This window comes from Lolium perenne, chromosome 3 (genome assembly GCF_019359855.2).
Source record: "Lolium perenne isolate Kyuss_39 chromosome 3, Kyuss_2.0, whole genome shotgun sequence".
Taxonomy (NCBI): domain Eukaryota; kingdom Viridiplantae; phylum Streptophyta; class Magnoliopsida; order Poales; family Poaceae; genus Lolium; species Lolium perenne.
In genome coordinates this window covers 52,243,667-52,264,408 of record NC_067246.2, presented here as the reverse complement: position 1 = coordinate 52,264,408, position 20,742 = coordinate 52,243,667, and the positions used below count along the sequence as shown (strand labels likewise).

The 20,742-nt window shown below is 41.3% G+C and overlaps 1 protein-coding gene across 1 annotated transcript; it reads right to left on the bottom strand.

The window, feature by feature from the left end:
* Positions 1-15,572: 15,572 nt before the first annotated feature.
* Positions 15,573-18,708, bottom strand: LOC127341271 (probable staphylococcal-like nuclease CAN1). The gene is made up of 8 exons (XM_051367074.2): positions 18,173-18,708; positions 18,034-18,089; positions 17,365-17,479; positions 16,949-17,280; positions 16,804-16,863; positions 16,529-16,688; positions 16,143-16,211; positions 15,573-15,978 (listed from the first exon to the last, which is right to left on the bottom strand). The coding sequence occupies exons 1-8, from the start codon at positions 18,602-18,604 to the stop codon at positions 15,877-15,879; spliced, it is 1,326 nt and encodes a 441-aa protein (XP_051223034.1). The 5' UTR covers positions 18,605-18,708; the 3' UTR covers positions 15,573-15,876.
* Positions 18,709-20,742: the final 2,034 nt, after the last annotated feature.

Sequence of the window (20,742 nt, the reverse complement as noted above, 5' to 3'; positions counted from 1 at the left end):
GGGTGCAGGGTAAATATGCAAATTGACCTTTTGGCACTCTCAAAAAATTATGTTAACTCTCAGAAAATTATATTACACACTTGTCCCTGATCACGGACGGCCAGATCGCCTTGGTACTCCATCCTAGAGTTTTGGAGTACCGGGTACTGTAAAATTCCTCGTTCCTGCACCTCAGGATCATCATCTTTTTTAGATCGGAAGAGAAGAAGGGAGCAGGAAAGATAAGGAGCATACAATTTGCTTCTATACAAATGACATACTCGGGAGATTAAGGGGAGCAAGAGGATCCCAATTATCTCGCAGAGACCTGCGTTAACGCAAAAGAGGGGTTGTCTCGATTTTTTTAGATACCTTCGTTAACAGGGAAGGATGGGATTGTTTCCTGATTTCAGATTTTGGTTGCATGCCGTATGATTAGTATTAGGAAAAGACATAATCTTTAATCGCGCATTAATAGTGGGATCTGTACGTGTTGGAGTAGGGGTAGTACCAATTAATTACGATTTATTTCTTGATTGATAAGGGACAATAAGGGGAAGGTACGGAAAGAGGGGAAATTTACCATGGAAAGTAGATTGGACGGATGGATGGAGCGGTTTGGATGGTTTCAATCTCCTTCACCAAACGCGTTGTACGACCTACGACCAACTCCAATATAATACTCCCTCCGTTCCTTTCTATAATGCTTATTGTTTTTTTGCATTTGTTTCATATTATAAGGGTAAAGCTATCTTTATTTTGCAGAAACCCCCTTCCACCGATTTGCTTAAGTTCTAGAAATAAGGAAACAATCACGTAGCTGATAAAAATCTGGAAACAATCAAGGTACCTGCTAAAAACGTGGAAACAGATCGTGATTACCAGCCCTGCTAAAAATGGATCAAAAGGAGTCCTTCACGCCAGCGAATAACGGGGCAGGGGAGTACTTCACGCGATCTGTTTCCATCTCATGCGATCGGTTATGGCAAGTCCACGATTTCCTCCGATCTGATTTCGTTTGCTTTTTCCTCTCTCAGATCGGTAGGGGGTTTTCTGTTAAAACGATTGCTTGCGCTAATTTCCATGCTAAAAATCAATAGACATTATAGAAAGGAACGGAGGGAGTAGTATAGATAAATCACGATGCAATTAAATAGTATAGGATTTGACTGAGCACGATCTTCTCTAAACCAGCTGTATCCACACGAACTATCATGGTGCATACATTTTGCATCCAACGGCTGATCAAATCTGGTTGCATTTGCACCCTGCATTGATTGGAAAATAGAACACACACGCCCGAACCATGCCATATATCTGAATCTCCCTAACCTCTTTTCCACCAAGTAGATGACCGATGCACGTACTGGCATTTAATAAAACACTATTTCTATTTTCAGGACGCCTTGAAATTAGCCAAACTCGGTTGGCTTCTCCACACCGTCTAATCAAATCTTATCTTATATAAAGAAGGAGTGGATGGTATTATGCAAAGATGTGTTCCGGAATATGAGCAACAGAAGATATTGAGAAAATGTCATGGTAGTGCTTATGGAGGACATCATGCTGGAGATAGAACTGCACAAAAGGTTCTACAATCAAGTTTTTATTAGCCTACTTTTTTAAGGATGCAAGAAAGTTTATTTTATCTTGTAATGAATGCCAAAGAGTTTGTAATATTTCTAGACGCAATGAAATGCCTATGAGTTCTTCTCTTGTTATTGAACCATTTGACTATTGGGGATCCGGCTGCGCGTTCGGTTAATTCGATTAATTCGGTTCGGTAAATACGGTTATTCGGTAAAGACGGTTTTAATACTTCGGTAAATACGGTTTTGTACGAGGATACGGTTCGGTTTCGGTAATAACCAATAAAATTCGGTTAGGTTTCGGTAATAACCAAACTAACCAAAGTTGACGCGAATTTTTGAATAACGGACAACTTTTGGCATGAATTTTCTAACAGTCAACAACCAAACCAAAATGTGTTCGATAGGTGTAAAATTTTGGCATGACCCTTTTAATTCACAGCCATATAACACATCCAAACAATAGTCTAAAAGTCTAACAGGAGAGTATTTATACATGTAGAGACGACACACAACGTGCAAATCTGTTCAGCTAACTCACGCTACAGAAAGGATTTTGGTAGAGAGAAGGGATACTATCTCAAGGCGTGAGTTCTGAGTTGTGCCGATGATGCTGTTGAGGACGTGAGATAGTTCTGATTAATCATTAACACCTGGAATCCGGCAACAACCACCGTTAGCTGCTTGCCCGACGCCATTACTACATGTACATGCCACATGCTTGAACCTTGGAGTAACCAAAGCCTTCGCCTGCAGCCATACGCTGATACGCTGCGACCCGTTCACTCCACCTCGATCCCTCCCCGCGACTCTTGGTCGAATTGGAGAAGAATTTGCTGGAGCAGCCACAGCACAGACCAAGCCGTCAGAACATGGGGAGCACTCCCGAAGTTACCTGGAGGCTGGAGGGTACTCGCCCGTGAGGCCGTGTCGTCCGGGTCAGGAGCTGGAGGTCGTCGTCGAGGCATGGAGGGAATGGAGCGGTGTATCCCGGGGGTGGGCGTCGGCAGACTGCCGAAGAGGTGCGAGCCGGACGGCGCGTAGCCAGCACCCTGCTAGGGTTCGCGTTCGGCGCCGCCGCTGTGCGAGCACGACGAGAGGGAGAACGAGCCTTTGCGTGTTCATCTATTGGGACTTGGGAGTAGTCGCTTAGTTGGGCTGGGCCTGGGCGTTTGGAAAACTTAGCTGGGCTGGTCGTTTCGGTTAATTTCGGTAAAAACTGCAGTTTTTCGGTTTTAAACCGAAATAACCGAAATTCATACGGTTAGCACTTTTGCTAACTTAAACCTAACTGAAAAACTGAAAAAACTGAATTTTGGTTACAGTTAGGTTTTTTTGGGTTCGGTTTTCGGTTTCGGTTCGGTTATGTGCAGCCGGAATTGGGGATTTGACTTTATGGGTCTTTTTCCTCCTTCAGAGGGTTATACTCATATACTTGTTGATGTTGATTATATTACTAAGTGGGTAGAAGCTATACCTATAAAGACTGCTAATGGTGAGACCTCGTTAAAAATGCTTAAATATGTTATTTTCCCTAGATTTGGTGTGCCTAGATATCTTATGACTGATGGAGGTTCTCATTTTATTCATGGTGGTTTTAGAAAGACCCTTACTATATATGATGTTAACCATAGGATTGCTTCAGCCTATCATCGTTAAACAACTGGGAAAGTAGAATTATCAAATAGAGAAATTAAATCTATCTTGTAAAATATTGTTAATAAATCTAGAAAGAATTGGGCTAGTAAGTTAAATAATGCTTTATGGGCTTATAAAACTGCTTATAAAAATCCTATGGGTATGTCTCCTTACAAAATGGTTTATGGAAAAGCTTATCACTTGCCTTTAGAATTAGAACACAAAGCTTATTGTGCAGTGAAAGAACTTAATAGAGACTTTAAACTAGCCGGTAAGAAAAAGGTTGCTTGACTTAACTTCTCTAGATGAATGGAGGAATGAAGCTTATGAAAATGCTAGACTCTTTAAAGAGAAGGTTAAAAAGTGGCATGATAAGAGAATTCTTAAGAGAGAGTTACATGTTGGTGATAAAGTTTTATTGTATAGGTCTCGTCTCAGATTTTTTGCAGGAAAATTACTCTCAAAACGGAAAGGACATTTTATTATTGAAGAGGTGTATCGTTTCGGTGCCATAAAAATTGCTTCGTTGAAGGATAACACTGCACAAGTGGTGAATGGGAAAAGACTCAAACATTATATTTCTGGAGATTCTTATACTGAAGATATTGATATTGTCCATTTGGTGACACCGGAAGAATTTATTAAGGAGCAAATCCAGGAATCTGCAGAGTCCGTTTTTTAATACGTAACCATTTTAGTAAGAAAAAGTTCGCGTAAAACTTTCTAGCTTATATTTTTGTCGTTTTTATTAAATAGGAAAAATTACGAGACGAAAACAGGTAGGAGACGGTGCCCAAGGGCACCACACCATCTCTAGGCGTGGGCCAGCCCCAGGCCGCGCCTAGTCCTGGTGGGGGCGCCCTGGAGCCCCTCTCCTGTAGGGATTCGTAGCATAGAAAACAAAAATTCCTACCGCAAGAACATAACAAGCCAAGATCTAATCTAGTAGATGGTAGCAACGAGGTGAAGATAAATATACCCTCGAAGATCGCTAAACGTTAACGAGATGGGAATGATTCACCACCACCAAAGGAGTAATTCATCATTGGTATTGGCATCCCCTTGGCTTGTTCCAAGCATGGGGAGTGCCGCGGTATCACACTATTATCTTTTACCTATTTACTTTTCACTAGAGTCATATCATGAGTAGTGAAGTTATCATATAGGATAGTTTGCAGTGTGGAAGTATCTCTCCTTTAATCGATTATCTATGTATCCCTTTATGTGAGTTGCCGTTATGGAATATTAATGAGAAGTTTTTATCATTTACTTTCTGCACATCTTATTTTAGTTTGTAATTTCTGTCATATGATTAATCTTGTTGGTTAGTATTGGTATCACTTTGGGAGCATCAAGTAATTCTAGGTGGTCTTGGTAAACTTAGCATTTGCCAGTAGCAACAACACTTTGAGGTTTAAGTAGAAAAGGGAGAAATACATGTAGATATATTATTCCATTATCTTTCTTTCTTTCTTGATTGGCTCATAAGCTTAGTATTCTCGAGATTGAATAGTTTGTACTTCTGAGAAAGATTGCATGATTGTTTTCTATCACATGTATATTTGTTTCTTTCGCTCAACTCTTATGCTTGCTACCCAACCTTGATAGCCAAAGACATGTACCTAGAGAGAATGTTGCTCGTGCATCGAAACCTTGAACCAAAAACCAATGCCATTTGTGTCCACCATATCTAACTATATGTGATATTTCACCGTCACTCCAAAGTGAATTGCTTGTGTGCTACCTTTAAACCTTCAAACATTATTACATGTTTTGTGTTTTGTTTTAGCTCATGAAAAACTATTGAATGGTTTATTGTCTTTTCATGACTTCATTGAGTGACTAGCATGAATAATGTGCTAAGTCCTTAATATTTCAAAAGAGCAAGGCAACTGGGTACCCATCCCAAATAAAATATAAAATAAACAAATAATGCTCCGCACATTATGTACTTGAGAGATCCTAAATAATGGTGTGCAATGGAGAACTACATGGGAGACGCTCTTGAGGTCACTATATGAAAGGATGATATATAATTTGATACCATTCGTTGACATAGACATGCATACCTCTCCAAATATATTTTTAACACTCCTATTGCATTCAAAATAAAAAGCTCTAGCACATGAGTAATCTTGCTTCCCTCTGCGCGGGGCCTTTCTTTTACTTGTATGTTGATTCAGTAAACCTATATTTCTTCTATCTCAAGCAAGCATTTGAGTTGTTGTGATCCAACCATGTGTGTTGATGCATTCAATCAAATCTTTTATCCTTCCTTGTGTAGCACAATGCTTTTATCTGAATGAAAATAATGTTGAAAGATATGTATGATTGAAAAGAGATTGTAATTATTGAGCTTGTGATTTCTGCAATAAGCTCTAATATAAAGACTCTGCTCGAAAGATAAGTACAATCTATTAATTGTTCTCTGACCAAGAACGAAAGTTTGCCATCATCAATTATGATTTTCTCTATGCACCTTTATTTAGTGACTCCTTACTCATTGCAAGTTGGATTATATAAGAAGAAGTTGCCATCTATAATGACTTGTGGATTGGTAAGTATGATGCTTCTTGTCCGTATTTTGTTTATCGACACTTTAATCCATAAACCCATGGTCCGATTTACTAAGTTCAGTTTCGCTTGGGGATTAGCGAGGTATAAACTTGGGAGAGTTGATACGTCCAATTTTCATCACTATTTTATATCATAATTTACAGTTATTCATTGATATATTCATATTTAGAGATGATACTTATGTTATTCCATCTATGTTTGCATGTTTGATGATTATTGGAGAATTAACTGTCGGATTCAGAATTCTGCTGGAAAAAGGACCGTCAAGATACCATATTTCTGAAGAACAACAATTCCCAGAAAATACCTAGAAACTCCTATTTTGCCAGATGACGGAGGAAGCTAGAAGGGTAGCCTGAGGTGGGCCAGGAGGGGCCCACACCACCCCTAGGCACGGGCCACCCCCTGGCCGCGCCTAGGCCTGGTGTGGTGGCCTTGGCCCACCTCCGGCATCGACTCCTCGCGTATTTCATCCCCCTGAGAACCCTAAGATTGGGGGAGCGAACAGAGAAATATTCCACCGCCGCTATGGGGCGGAGAACCAGAGAGAGAAAAGCTCTCCGGCAGGCAGAAATCTGCCAGGGAAATTCCTTCCGGAGGGGGAAAACGTCTTCATCGTCACCTCCATCGAGCTAGACTTCATCGGGATCATCATCACCATCATCTCCACCACCAGCACCATCATCACCGCCATCTCCAAACCGTCCCGCTGTAACATCTTGGGTTTGATACTTGTCTAGTTCATAGGGGAAACTTTCCCAGTGGTGATTACTCCTTATAGTTGATGATATTGAGTGAAACCATTGAATTAAGGTTTATGTCCAGATTGTATTCATCATTATATCACCACTGATTATGATCCATATGATGTCTTGTGAGTAGTTCGTTTAGTTCTTGAGGACATGGGAGAAGTCATGCTGTTAGTAGTGGAACTATGTTGAGTAATATTTAATGGTTTGATATTTAAGTTGTGGTGCTATTCTTTTAGTGGTGTCATGTGAATGTCGACTACATGATACTTCACCTTTATGGGCCTAGGGAAATGCATCGTATATTTGGCTACTAATTGTGGGGTTGCGGGAGCGACAGAAACCCAAACCCCCGTTATGAACCGGTGCACGAGGGAGTGTAGGATCTCAAAGTTTAAGGTTGTAGTTAGATTTATCTTAATTACTTTCTTGTAGTTGCTGATGCTTGCAAGGGGTATAATCACAAGTATGCAATTAGTCCAAGTTGGGTAGTGCATTAGCATAGGTTCACCCACACAACACTTACCAAACCAATGAAGATTATTTAGCTATGTGAAACGAAAGCACTTGACGAAATTCCCGTGTGTCCTCAGGAACGTTTGGTCATCATAAGTAAAACAACCGGCTTGTCCTTTGCTCTAAAAAGAATTGGGCCACTCGCTGGAATTATTATTACTGTCTTTTATTTACTCGTACTTTATTTATCTATAAAACCAAATACCCCAGAAAACCTGTTTGCTAGTGTTCACAATGAATCCTTGATCGAAACTGTTCATCAATACCTTCTACTCCTCGTTGGGTTCGACACTCTTATTTATCGAAAGTACTACGATACACCTCCTATACTTGTGTGTCATCAGGCGGGCTGAACCTGGGTAAAAAATAATCGTGTGCGCTTTGTGTATGTTCTTGCTTTGCCTGGGAATGATCCTAAGGCGGCATTGAGGCCGAAACACGTTCGTGCCCACTAACTAGGTGTCCGAGTAGGCGAGACGCGAAAATGAAGAATACTGTTGTGATTGGAAAAATACGAAAAAGACTTTCTTTCTCCAGTATTATACTCCCAAAGATGTTTATAAAGAGTTGATATAGTTATATTGTAATATCCCAGGTAATGGGGTTACAAAAATAGAGGAAACAGATGTGTGCATTGCATTCATGCATAGAAAATCTGGGGAATTTTCGCGCTTTAAAGTAAAACAGTCACAGTAACTGAAGTTTCACTTGACCTTGGTGGAACTGAAGTAGCTCATCAAGTCAAGCGCTATAAACCTCAATGTGACTTTGCTAAAACCTTGTTTTGGGGTAGAGATGATTTTATCTAAGGGGTTAGATCAAAGGGAATTAAAACTAACACAATAACACTTTAATCAATGATCAATTGCTTGATCTCAAAACAGATCATAATATGGTAAACCTTGCCATAGCATATGAACATCTATTCAATTACAAACCAAGGAACAATAAAATGGAGAAACCATTCTTGACTTATCTTTTCCATGTCTTAAACTAATCCATGATCCTACCATGAAACCATAGTGATCATTCCACCTCAAACTTGGAAACATGACAAGGAGATCAATCCAAGAAGTATATATATTCTTCTCTATTCCAAATAGCTTTACATCAAACCTAAGGAGGTGAGAGTCCTATTTTATTTAGGGAAGCAATGAAAAACCTTGAGGCAAACCTTGGATATAAATATCCATATGATCACAACATCATCTTTAAGAGAAGCCCTAAGATATTATTCAAGACATTCCCAAGAGAGAGGACCTAATTATGTTAAACACAGATATTGATGATCACATCAACCTCTATGGAGCCTAACCTTAGGTTAGTATTAAAGACCTTCCCAAAAGAGAGAGACCAATCATACTACTTCTAGCTTGACCTATTTAAGAATCAAGGACAACCTTTGAACTAAAGTATTAGGAACAACCATTTCATCTAGGAGTGGTGAGATAACCTAATCTCACATGGAATAAGATTATATCCATGAATTGATAAAGAAAGGAGGAAACTAATCCAACCAAGATAGCCAAGTGGAGTCTTAGCCTAGATACCTAATGAGATATTGTGAATACACCATAAACCCTAGAATAACTATTCCTAGGAAAGAGAGCTCAAGCTATGGTGCTACACTCAAGTTAGTTGAGGCAACACTTGAATTTGAGAGAGAGAACTATCCATATACCCAGATGAGTATATCAACATTACTTAAGTAAAACCCTAACAAAATATCTTAGGCATTTTCCTGGGATATAAAACTATTAAGACAACCATGACTATGTCCATCCTAGAAAATAAAATAGAAGTGCTATACCTTAATTGATCAAGACAATGTTTGATCATGGAAGTGAGAACCCCATTTAATGAGAGATCCTTAGGAAGCCAAACCTTGATCATTATAAATTGAGTGATGATCATAAATCCTAAGAACTTGAGGTAAAGATATCAAGAACAAGTTGATCATGTCTAACCATGATCATGCTCTTGAGTTATGTGAGGATAAGTTAAATCCTAATAGGATAAGTAGATATCATTCATCACATGAAATCATAGGGATGTAACTAGTAAGCAAACCTAGGCTTATATCCCAACCTTAACTTGTGAACCACTTGGTGATCATCAGTAGAATCCTACCATATCTATATTTCATAAATTAAAGAACCTAAGAAAACCTTAGAGTAAAACTCCATACTTAATATGGTGAGAAACCATCCATCCATATGACCAAAGTTAACTATAAAAAGAACTATAACAACTTTAGTTACTTTAATGATAGATTGAGGATATCAATAGCAGTTAATTGGGAGAAGACAAAACTAATTCTCAAGTCCGTAGTAATTAAAGGAGCACATGAACAATTAAGAAAGTAATCATATTACCTTGGTTAGGGGAGATTAAACCCTAACAAATGCAATATGATGGCATCCCAACTCTACAAACTAGGAGTATATCTCAACCCTAGTTTATGTATCACTATGGTGATCATAATATGAACCTAGGCCATAATTGAAATTCAAACCAATTGCCATTAGGTGAATATCATTAGAGCCCTAGTACGGCATAGTAATAAAATCTTATACTTCATTTATTAAACCTGAGGAAAACCTTGTGATACATCTTATAATTAAAACCATAAGTGTGATTATCAACCACTTACCTATATAATTAAGACCCAACCTTGAGGAGAGTAATATTTACTCTAGGTATGTCAAAGGATTAAGAGACCATAACACTAATGTTAGTTTTAATATGGGTTATCATCAAACCTACAAAATCTTAATAAAATGTTGCTCACATGAAATAATATGCCAGTGATTAATTCCTCAAATGGAAACCAAGACATAATAACAATCTCTGAAATATTTTAAGATGAAAGTATCCACTCTCATAATTCTAAACAGAATTGATTGCATAATAAAAAGTAAATGAAAGTAAAAATATAAGTTTATGTCTAATTGTTATTTTGAATAAGTTCACAAATATGCTAGTTATCTAATATAAAATATGAATTCAAATAGAATAGTGAAACAATAGTCAGTATACTAAATCTTGAATGAATTAGTATAATTACAAATATCTGCAAACAGTATTGAATCAAATATGAATTCAAATAGAAAATGAAAACAGAAAATAAGAAAGAAAAAGAAAACAGGAAAAAATGGAGAGGAGGCTCACCTGGACTTACCCTACCACGCTGCAGCCCACCGAGCAGCCCAAGGCCCAGCCCCAAACCACAGCCCAACACTGGCCCGTACCCCTTCGCTCCAGATAAACACGAAGAGGACGAGAGCGTCTTCGTCTCCTTCGTCTCTGCCTCGCTTGCACGCACGGGAGAGAGACACCGCGACGGTGTGGCCACGTCCCGCGACCGCCGCCGCCGTTATGGACTGCTAGCACACGCCAGAGACCTTATGAAGCGCAGCGGAAGCCCTTATTTCCCCTTTCTCTGCGCCATTTTCTATCTATGCCGAAACCCTAGCCCCCCAACCTCCGTTCATCGCCGGCGATTGAGGAAGCCCCAGACCTCGCCGCGACCACCATCATCTCCGCCGTCCTCGACATGTTCACGGTGCAAAAGGAATCGAGCTGGGAAGCATCGTGTACCGCGAATCGGCCTCATCTCTGTCGCCGGGTATCGCCGAAAATGGCGGAATTGAGCTCATCTCCGCCCCTAATCAACGTCGCCGACCCTTTGGAGAGCATCACGATAAGATTTCCCGTCGATAGGTACTAGTTTCGCGTCCTAATTCGTTCGGTAGCACTCCGTCGATGTGAGCCGTCATCCGCCGCCGCTGTTGGTGCTCGCCGGAGCCACTCCGGCGACCATTAGGGCGCGGCGCCGCCACCTTTAGGTCCAGTAGGAGGCCGCGCACCCAACCAGACCATCCACGCGCTCGCGGGAGTAGCCCAGCACCGGTGACCATCGAGCTCTGACCGCCGGTCACCATGATCCATGCCACTATGGCGCCCCAGTGGCATGTGACATGGACATTGGCCCACCAATCAGTGGCTACGGGTAGTTGTGGTCCGGGTGTGGTTAGCATTTCTAGTTTTAAATTTAAATCCATTAAATTGCTGCAACCTTACATGAAATTTAGAAAATTCATATTAACTCAGAAAAATTAAAATAAGATATTAAAATTCTTAGAAAAGAAAACTCTATCTAATAAAAATATAATATGAAATTTTTATTTTTAATAAAAATTCAATTATTTAATACTTGTTATTTAAGCCCTATTTATTAATTCTAAATTCAATTAAAATTCAATAATTAGGAAAACTTTCCAAATTAAATAAAAACCAGTAAATAAATAAAGAAACCATTAAAACTAATTCTCTTTAATTATTGTTTTGTTAAATCCTTATTAGAAGGATTTAAACCCTAAATCATAATTACCTTAATTATTAATTCCCTAAAAATAATAAAATGTCAAATGCAATATTATTTTTATTTCAAAGTTATTAATAACTTCAACTTTAACCTGAAGTTGTTAATCATAGACCTATATGGTAATTAGAAAACCCTAATTCCATATTGAATGATATTATAACCCTATCATTTCATGTGATTCCTAAAACACTAATTCAATTTGGAACCCTAGCTCCATTAATCAATATGAAACCCAAATTGTTCCTAAACCTAAACCCTAGGTTATACCATGTGATCATCCTAATTTTCTTTTAAATCATAGAACCATTTAGAACCTAGATACTTGTCTTGGTCACATGAAATGTAGAAGACCTATCACTAATATATGGGTATCCCATGTGTTCATCTTCATCAGACCTAAATCATCAAGTAGGGTCAACCAAGTGTAAACCCTAGATCCTATTACTAAAGCCATCATCCTTATTCATTCCTATTTAGCATCACACCAATGTGATGAACCGCAGGAGCAACTATGCCAAATCTTGAGCATTACCTAACCATATTCCACTAAACCCTACGAGTGTTGGATACTTATCAACCATCCTATTTAGGAGCCAATTATTCCTTACTTAATAGAACCAACAGTAAAACCTAGAGCACCTCAACCCTAATTAATATACTTCTTATTATTTAAGAAGTATGTTCTTCAAAAGTTATTCTTTTGAAGTAAATAGGGAGTAGTCATCAAACCTGCTTAATTGGTTTGATAAACCCTATCCAGCTATCAAAAACAAGGTATACCAACCTTGATGACACCTATATATGATGATTTGATTATAATATGCTTCACTAAAACCATATAAGCGCTAGTAGCTGATGAATCCAACATTGTTGGGATCCATCTAATACTTACTCCAGAAACTAGATAAAACCATAGTCAACCATAGAACCCCACGAACCTAATTATCATACTTGTTCTTCATTAAAGAACATGTTCTTCAAAAGTTATTCTTTTAAAGTATAGGATAATCAATCATTAACCATGCCATATAGTACTAAAACTGGCAACTGTTCTTTACATGTTAACATTATGCCAATTATCATTCTTTGTGTGCTCAATTGATTACTGTGCTTTAGTATCTACATGTTCATGATACCAAGTAATCACACCTGAATAAGAACCTTGTATGTGAATCACTCTAAAAGTACAACACACCCTGAACCAATCATTACAACTCACTGATCCTAAATCATCGGGGTTAGGTCACGCTTAGAGCGATTGCATCTCATACTTATGCATTATTGCATCCTTGCCAATCTTTTAAACATCGTCCTTACCGGACGATGATGCTATTTCAGAATTTGGAGTTATTGCGTATCGAAGACCTTGCCTGCATAATCTTGCAGTCAAGAAAGGCAAGTTCAGCACTTGCTCATGTCATTCGAGTATTTTTATCAAATTACTTGCAAAGTACTATGGTTATCACTATTGCATAAAAACCAAAACCACTATTTTCATAACTATGAATATGACTATGTGGTGGGCAATGGAACCATGGATTGTGTTGATATGGTGGAGGTTCCATTGCAAGGGTTTATATCCATCTAGGATTAAACAACAAATATCGTCCTGTGATTCTTGTGCCGTAATACCCGTGTTAACCATGAGATTCGGAGTGGGACGGAGTAGTCAAAAGTGTTTCCACCTCTCGTTCATCAACGGATGCTCATTACTGGGTGCACTTGATCTCGAGAGACAAGATGCAGGGGGGAACCCGTAGAAGTCCCCACAGTAATGAGGTCTATGATGGGTTGCAACTGCCGGCGTAGGAATGTATGGTAGAGCCATGCATTGTCGTCGTGGTCGGGGTCCATTCTTAATTGATGTAAGAGGACCGGCGTGGACCCAGGGTCGGAGATTGCAACAACGGGTGGGTGTTCGAGGTAGCGGAGGAACATGATTGGCTAGACCTTATACCGGGCCTCACACCAAAGGAAGTGTGGACGGGTCGCCCCCGGTTGGCACCAAGGTTAAGATCTCTTATGGGTAAAGCAACAAACCTCTGCAGAGTGTAATGAACCGTGACCTGTCACTCCCTGTTCCGGGATATGGAACTGCGAACGCTGCCGGAAAGAAAACTCCATGAAGTTCTAGTAAACCGGTGAAGGCTGACGGACATAGTTCTTCTGAATAAAAGCAACCTTTTGAAGAAATGGTTATGAAAACCTGCATTGGTATTAGACTTTCTGGTCTAATGTTGTAGCTAGTGCATTAAACACCTCTTTCCTATAATGAACTTGTTGAGTACGCTCGTACTCATCCCATTCTTAAATCCCCTGCTTAGATATGGAGGCATCGAAGGAGGATCTACAGTACAACTCGAAGGCCGAGGAGTCAACAACTACTTCACGAGACATGACCTTGTCAGAAACCTCATCCAACAAGGAGAAACCTAGTTTAGCCATAGAAGGGAACTAGCTTCCTAAACCTAGCTCCTATTCAGCTAGAATCTATTCTTAGCCTCTATAGCTAGTTAAATACTCTACAAATAGAGTTCGTGATAGGATTAGACTACGAGTCGTTCTTCTGGAGTTATCTGCAGTTTTACCTCATTGTAAAGTAGGAGGCTGTGATGATCTTATGTAACAGAGTCTGTGTGTAATTCTATAGACATGCCTTGGACCCACATATGTTTATGTTGTACCACTCTGAGCGATATAATACTAGTGGAATGGTGTTTCATTGGTGTTATATCAGACTTTCATACTACAACATGCAGTGGTATGTCGGGTCACCACATATATTTTCCGGCCTCATGATGGGAAAAGTATTGCTCAAGCTTTGGGGGAGATAGAAGGAACTCGTTCGTGAAAATCCACTACATGGATTCACTAAAAATATTATGCTGACCAATTTGTGTGTAATATTACCTAAGAGGAAAAGAAGATCCTTGTGTACCGAATTTCTCTACTTATATTTTATTTGAAGAGTTGAGTAATAGGTTTATTTGAATAATTGGAGACTTGATAAAGGTAACACAACCCGGTTATAATATGAATATCCTTGTGTAGAGAATTTCTCTACTTATATTTTATTTGAAGAGTTGACTAATAGGTTTGGTTTTGATCCTTATGTTTTGATTGAAGTTACTAATCTTATGCTAATCATATAGATGTCCCTAAAAAGGTTTTAAGATTTATGATGAGCCTATTAAACACTCTGTGCTAAAATTGTCAAGCAGGTTAATGAAGTATCCTCCATTCTAGTATCCTCTACACAAGTTAAAGAATATATGGAGACTCCTCCATATCTAAATAAAGTTAAGGAGAATTTACTCTCCACTGTTGCAAACAAGAGCTTGAAAAGGAGTGATGCGCCTTATGAACAAATTGATGTTCAATATCGATGAGTCCAAATATGATGCATATTTAAGCATACAAAACAATCATATTGTTACTCATCTCATGCTCCGTCTAGCTAGAACTATGCCTATTATGCATGGTTACAAGTTCTTATTGATTTTCATATGAGATTTTCACAATTAGTAGTTTTAGTTGGATTTTATTACTTTTCCTTCTCTTTGACATGTGTGTAGGTGCTATGGACAATTATGATAAAGGAAGGCAAAAGAGACCAAGAGGATATAATACGAGAGAGTTACAAGCAACAGACTTAGCCATATGATGTGTGAAAAAAGTGAAATTATTGCAGTATCGATGTTGCTTCAAGTTGTTGTCTCCGACGTCATAGCTGCGACATGTAGGTTGGTTTACGTGGTGCTGTAGCGGCGTTGGATTTTGCTGCAAGGGGACTAGGTGTGAGCGCCGTCTCTCCGGTGGTTATAGTTCATGGCTCATGGGTCACGGCAAAGCCCGCCGATCCCCAGGGGGTGGTTGGTGTGCACCTGTGTATTTCTTGTGAAAAAAAGGGTGCACCACAGGAAAAGTTCAGGAAAGCGATGGGTCAAGGAAAGTGACATGTCGACGAAACAGAAAGAAGTGTGAACGGTTGATATCAACTAGGGGGTACATTGGACGGCTGTGGACCCGGGAGGATCGGAGGATTTGATCCCCGGGGACGGTCAGCACTATCCAAATAAACACTTAATCATAAAAACAGTAGCAAAAAAACTATCATCTTACCAGCATACGGACACATTCAACTCAACAACTGTTTTACAACAACATCAGCAGGCCAATGCGAGCAAGTGTACAACATTGTTACCCAAATCACATACAACAACACAACACGCCAACAAATCAATGTGTCCCTCCTGCTTCACGACCCTGTGCTAGCTAGTTTCTCTTACTACACACTAATTGTACAGAGATGCAGGTGCTGCACTGGGTTATGAGTCAGCAGTGTAGGGTATGAATCAATCAGCCGTTCATGGTTACAACATACACACAATTAACAGTACTCCAACATATGGAAGAGCTCTGTATGCAGCCTGTCGAACGATCACGCACCGCCATTGCGCTTGGCCTTCCTGTACTCCCACGGCTCCTGTGGCTTCTTCGACGCCCACAGGCCCCTGCGGGCGGCCTGCGCTTGACTCTGCCACTGCAGGTAGATCAAAGTTATGGTTAGTGTCTTGCGTTAGTTTTGCGTACATGATTTGATTCCAATTAACTTGATAGTCTCCACGGATTTTGTTCAGTCAAGCTAGCGGTCACATACAGCATAGTATGTTTAGCTGTATATATGGACTCGTAGTAGTGCTTTACCTTGGCAAGTTCCGCGCGTTTATCATAGGCAGCGTAGTGCCATGCAAAGCCTTTCTTCAACATTTGCTCCTGCGTAGACAGAAACAGGAATATGTTATCTTTTGTAGTTCTGCAAAGCGGTTGACTTTTGAGGGAGGCTTATTTCAGTTCGTGTTCCTAGCAGAATGCAGAAGCAACAGTTTGCTAGTTTGCTTCAATTCAAATGCAGCATCTAAGCTTTTTAATGAGCCTAAGTAACCCTACTATTAAACTAACAGGAATGCAAGATGGCATGCCGTGAATGGCAAGAATATGTATATGTTGCTACTTTCCACCCTCCTAATTAAGTTGCTTCCACGAGGTGAGTTGTTCTTCTGAAAATTAATATGCATTCTGTAGTTCCTCACCTGCACGAACACTCCACCGGCGTGGAGGTCCCCGACGGATCTGCCGTAGCGGTCGGTGTCGTAGATGTGCACCGTCAGACATTTTCCCTCCACAAGCTTCAGCAGCGCCTCTTTTGCCTCCTTGCCATAGGGCATCGCGCTCTCGGGTGCGTCGATCCCACTGCATTTCATTTCAGTTCAGTTCACATAACACCAGATCAACAAAATCCACCCAAGCCATTCGATATTGATCAGAGAATCAATTATACCACAGTGTGGCACAAAACCAAACTAACCTTAGCCTAATCCTGTACTTCCTCGCAAGCACCTCCTGGCCCTTGGCATTCGGGACTTGCCTGCAAAATAATATTCACAACGTTTCAGAACTGTCACATCCCTGATGTCACACCTGATCGATGGACAATGTCAATCTGAAGTGACCTGTATCCCGCATCGGCAATGGTCTTCTGGAGCGCGTCGGCCGTGGGGTAGTCCCTTTTGGCACGCGCCTTGGTCCGCTCCGCCGCGGCCTTCTTTATATCAGCCGGCACGCTGCCGGACTCACTGCTATCGGACACGTCCACGTACACCGTGACCGTGTCGCCGTCGGCCACCGCCTTGGCGTCCACCGGGAGCGTGTGCAGCTCGGCCTTGACTGGCTTGTGTGTGGGGGCAGTGGGGTGAGCTGCCGGGGTCGGTGTTGGTGCATGAGATGGTGGTGCTGATGGTGCCGCCCCATTTGGGTTTGGCAGGCCGTAGAAGGCGAGGAAGCCCTGAAGGAACAGACATGGGTGAGCAGTGTATATGGCGCAGACTGCAGAGTGTGATTTCAATAGAACAGAAAATGAGCATTATACCTCGACATCTGCCTTCTGATGGTTCTTGAGCGTGAGCACGACGAGTTGCGCGGCGTCCTCCGGCGTCGTCGGGGTCGGCCTGGCCTTCTTCCATGCCACTTGCAGTTTCTTGTACCTTCAATTACATTAGCAACACCCACGGAATTCAGTAACAGAGAAACAAAACATCACAACATTTCTGGATCGCAACTTTTTCTGCTACTACTGACGAGTGTTCATCGTTAATTCTAAGGAAACCTCCCGGAACCTTCAGCCGTCTACGAGAGGCAGTGCCAGCTGCTCGTTGTACCGAATTCTTCATTTCTTTGTTTAATTACTAGTAATTATCCATCTCTTTGCCTAAAACTACGGCCATTCTCATTTCTGACATGTCAACAAGTAATACATAGCACTTGAACCAACCAAGTTCAGGTAATTCTACTACCATAGTTTTTCTTCTTTTTTTTAATATGTATGTATGCTTATTTCCATTTATCCAGTTCTTGTGTTAGAGGTCGCTTTCACAGTTTCACACCTGGAAACCCTCGCATCCACGGCAGCTAGCTAGCTGTTTCTGGATCTTTGACAAACGCGTCATACCAGCTTTAACTTAAACTAATCGATGGGAACAAATTGGCTGAAACTCAGGAAGGAAGAAGGCACGAAGTTAAGGGGAAATGGAATTCATACCAGTTGGCCTGCGCGTTCTGGGAGGAGACGACATGCCGGCCGAGCCCTTCCGGGACCTGAAACGAGAAGCAACAATCCAGCTCGTAATTAGCAGCAGCAACGGCAGAGCCGATAAATCATGGAGGTTGAGGTAGGGTACCTGCTTGGTGCGTTGGAAATTGAGGATGTCCTGGCCGAGCTTGGCGACGGAGTCGTGGGCGCCGTGGGGTGTGAAGGCGGCGTCGGAGAGGTCGGAGCAGACGCCGCAGAGGAACCGGTATATGCTGTTCCCCATGACCGCCGCTGCGACGACGAGGAGGAAGATGAAGATTCGACGGGTGGGATGTGGGTTTGTGTGCCGAATCCGCTCCGGGATTTGAAAAGAATTCAGGTGTCTCTGCTGCTCAGCCTGCTGCGTGGATCTTTGAGGGGCTGGGTGACAGTGTGCGCCGTCGTCAGAAGGGCAGCAGCGGGTTTTGGTTTTGGAAGGAATCGCGGCTCGCTTCACGAGGAAGACGAGGTGGAGCGGAGGTAGAGCTGTTGAGATCTGCCAAGCGGAGGGCGAGGAGCGGCCCTGCGTAGTAGGATTCATTGTGCAGGGGTGCTGATCGAGTTTTATAAGCTCAGGGTGATTTGCAAGTGGTTACAACGACTTAATCCATGTCGGCATGGCAACATGTCGCTGTTGCCGACTAGTTTCCGGACGCTTTCGGTGAGATTTGTTTGCTAAGATTAGTATCTTCCAAGCTAGGTGGCATAACCTGGAGGAGTCATGCTGTTGATGATGCCAATTTGGGTGGGTGCTCTTGCGCCACCTCGGCTAGTTGTTGAGAAAATGCATTATTGGGGGGCTGAAACTTACGTGGTGTCATTGTGTCATGCATTTTTGTGCGCCACCTCAGTTAGGTTATGTTTGCTTGGGAACCGCGAGAGTATGTGTATCTTACAGTGAGATGTCGTTCTCGTCGATATGAAGGCATGTGTGGCGACTTCGTCAATCTAGAGACTTGATCAACTAATTTAGTATTTTGGAAGTGCACAGGGGCAACCCATCACGGGCGGCTAAGAGGGGGTGAAGTGAGAAGCATGGTGGCTCCATCCCTTATGGTGATGCTCGATGAAGACGACTCCCTTCTTCATCTTCCTTGTTGGACCTTCCTTCAAGGATAATGGTATGCTCTGAGATGATCAAAAAATTATAACTATTAAACTAAAATAAATGGTGGGCGCAAAATCCACTCATCATCATAAGCAAGCCAACGTAATCAGGGTGAGCGTCAGTTTAGTAGATGCTTTTGGGTGTGTGCATTGGCTGGTGGTTTGAGTGTGTCCATTTTATACTTGCTCAGTCTAAAAAAGATACTTTCACATGGAAAATTTCCTATTCGCTTATGCAGTATATCTAATCATGCACTGGAAACTCTTTCAAGATATTTGTAGTATTGTTGCGATACATACAAATATGTTAAATGATTCTTAAATACACACATCCATGTGGACACACGTTATAATTCCTGCAGGAATCGTGAACTAATAATCTAAGAAGAGATACAATTTTGTCTTTTTTATATTTACGAAAAATTTGGTCTAATGGTCTTTCAAAGGAAACTATCAAAAAAGGAAAATCACTTTTACCGCCAGCTAATGTAACTATATTTTTTTATGTTAGGCCTTTGTAAGAAAATAGAAACTGTAATTGACATTATGCAATGCATTGATGTGCTCAAATAGTCTAAGAAAGTAAGCAAATTAAGTAGTAAGTTGTAATAAAGTATAATTTTTTAGTATAAATACAATTAGTATTACCATCACTTGTGGTAGAACCTCTTAGGGATCGTTTGGTTACAGGGATTCCCCCGGGGTTCCCCTACTTTTCTCGGGCCGAACAAACCCCGGGCCGAATTGACCAGGGTTACCAACCTGGCCGTTTGGACGACCACGAGCCCACAGTTCCACGTTGATTCCGCGTCCAACCCGGGAGAGGATTCCACGAGTGAAGAGGTGGTGAATCGCTTCCGCGTCTCGCTCTGGTGGCGGAGGCGGGAACGCTGGAAGCGACGCATCCATCCCCCACGGGTAGACTCCTCCCCACGTCCGGCGACCGGAGAAAGCTTCTCCCCGGCCGCATCGCCTCCTCCCCAAGCCTCTCCCCTACCACATCAGCCCAAGGCCTTGAGCTCCATTCCGGTGACGACGATAGTGGTCTGGTGTTTAGGATATCCCCTTCACCTCTTCTTTCTTGTAAGTTGTAATAAAGTATACATTTTTAGTATAAATACAATTAGTGATTACCATCACTTGTGGTAGAACCTCTTAGTTGTATTCTAGTCACTTGTGTTTCGAGCCGACTAGTCTTAGCCGAAACCATTGTCGCTGAATAGTGGTGGCTCCGAATAATGCTAAGGATGAGATTATATTAGACTTGTCAAGCTTGTGAGAGCAAGCTAGTGGAGCCGCATGTGTAGTCACGGTAACAGTCAAAAAAGAGACCCATAGAGTTAAGGGTGTGATCATAAGTGATTAGGATGACCGGAAAAGTCAATCAACAGTAAATAAAAAATTGATGTTGTACCATGAACAATCTCGGCAATGCCATTTTTTACCATTCAACAAATCTCCAGCGTTTTAAAAAACCAAATGGGACTCTCCCATGTTAGTTGTCATTAAATAAACTAGCTCCGCCGCTCATATAGTGAACACAAACAATATCTATGTTTATTTGTCATCGCT

Excerpts from the sequence above, each read along its gene's own strand:
- LOC127341271 (XM_051367074.2), bottom strand. The coding sequence starts at position 18,604 with ATGAATCCTACTACGCAGGGCCGCTCCTCGCCCTCCGCTTGGCAGATC. Across the intron at positions 17,480-18,033 it reads CAGAACGCGCAGGCCAACTG|GTACAAGAAACTGCAAGTGG; the intron begins GTATGAATTCCA and ends ATGTAATTGAAG. Across the intron at positions 16,212-16,528 it reads CCGGTGGAGTGTTCGTGCAG|GAGCAAATGTTGAAGAAAGG; the intron begins GTGAGGAACTAC and ends CTGTCTACGCAG.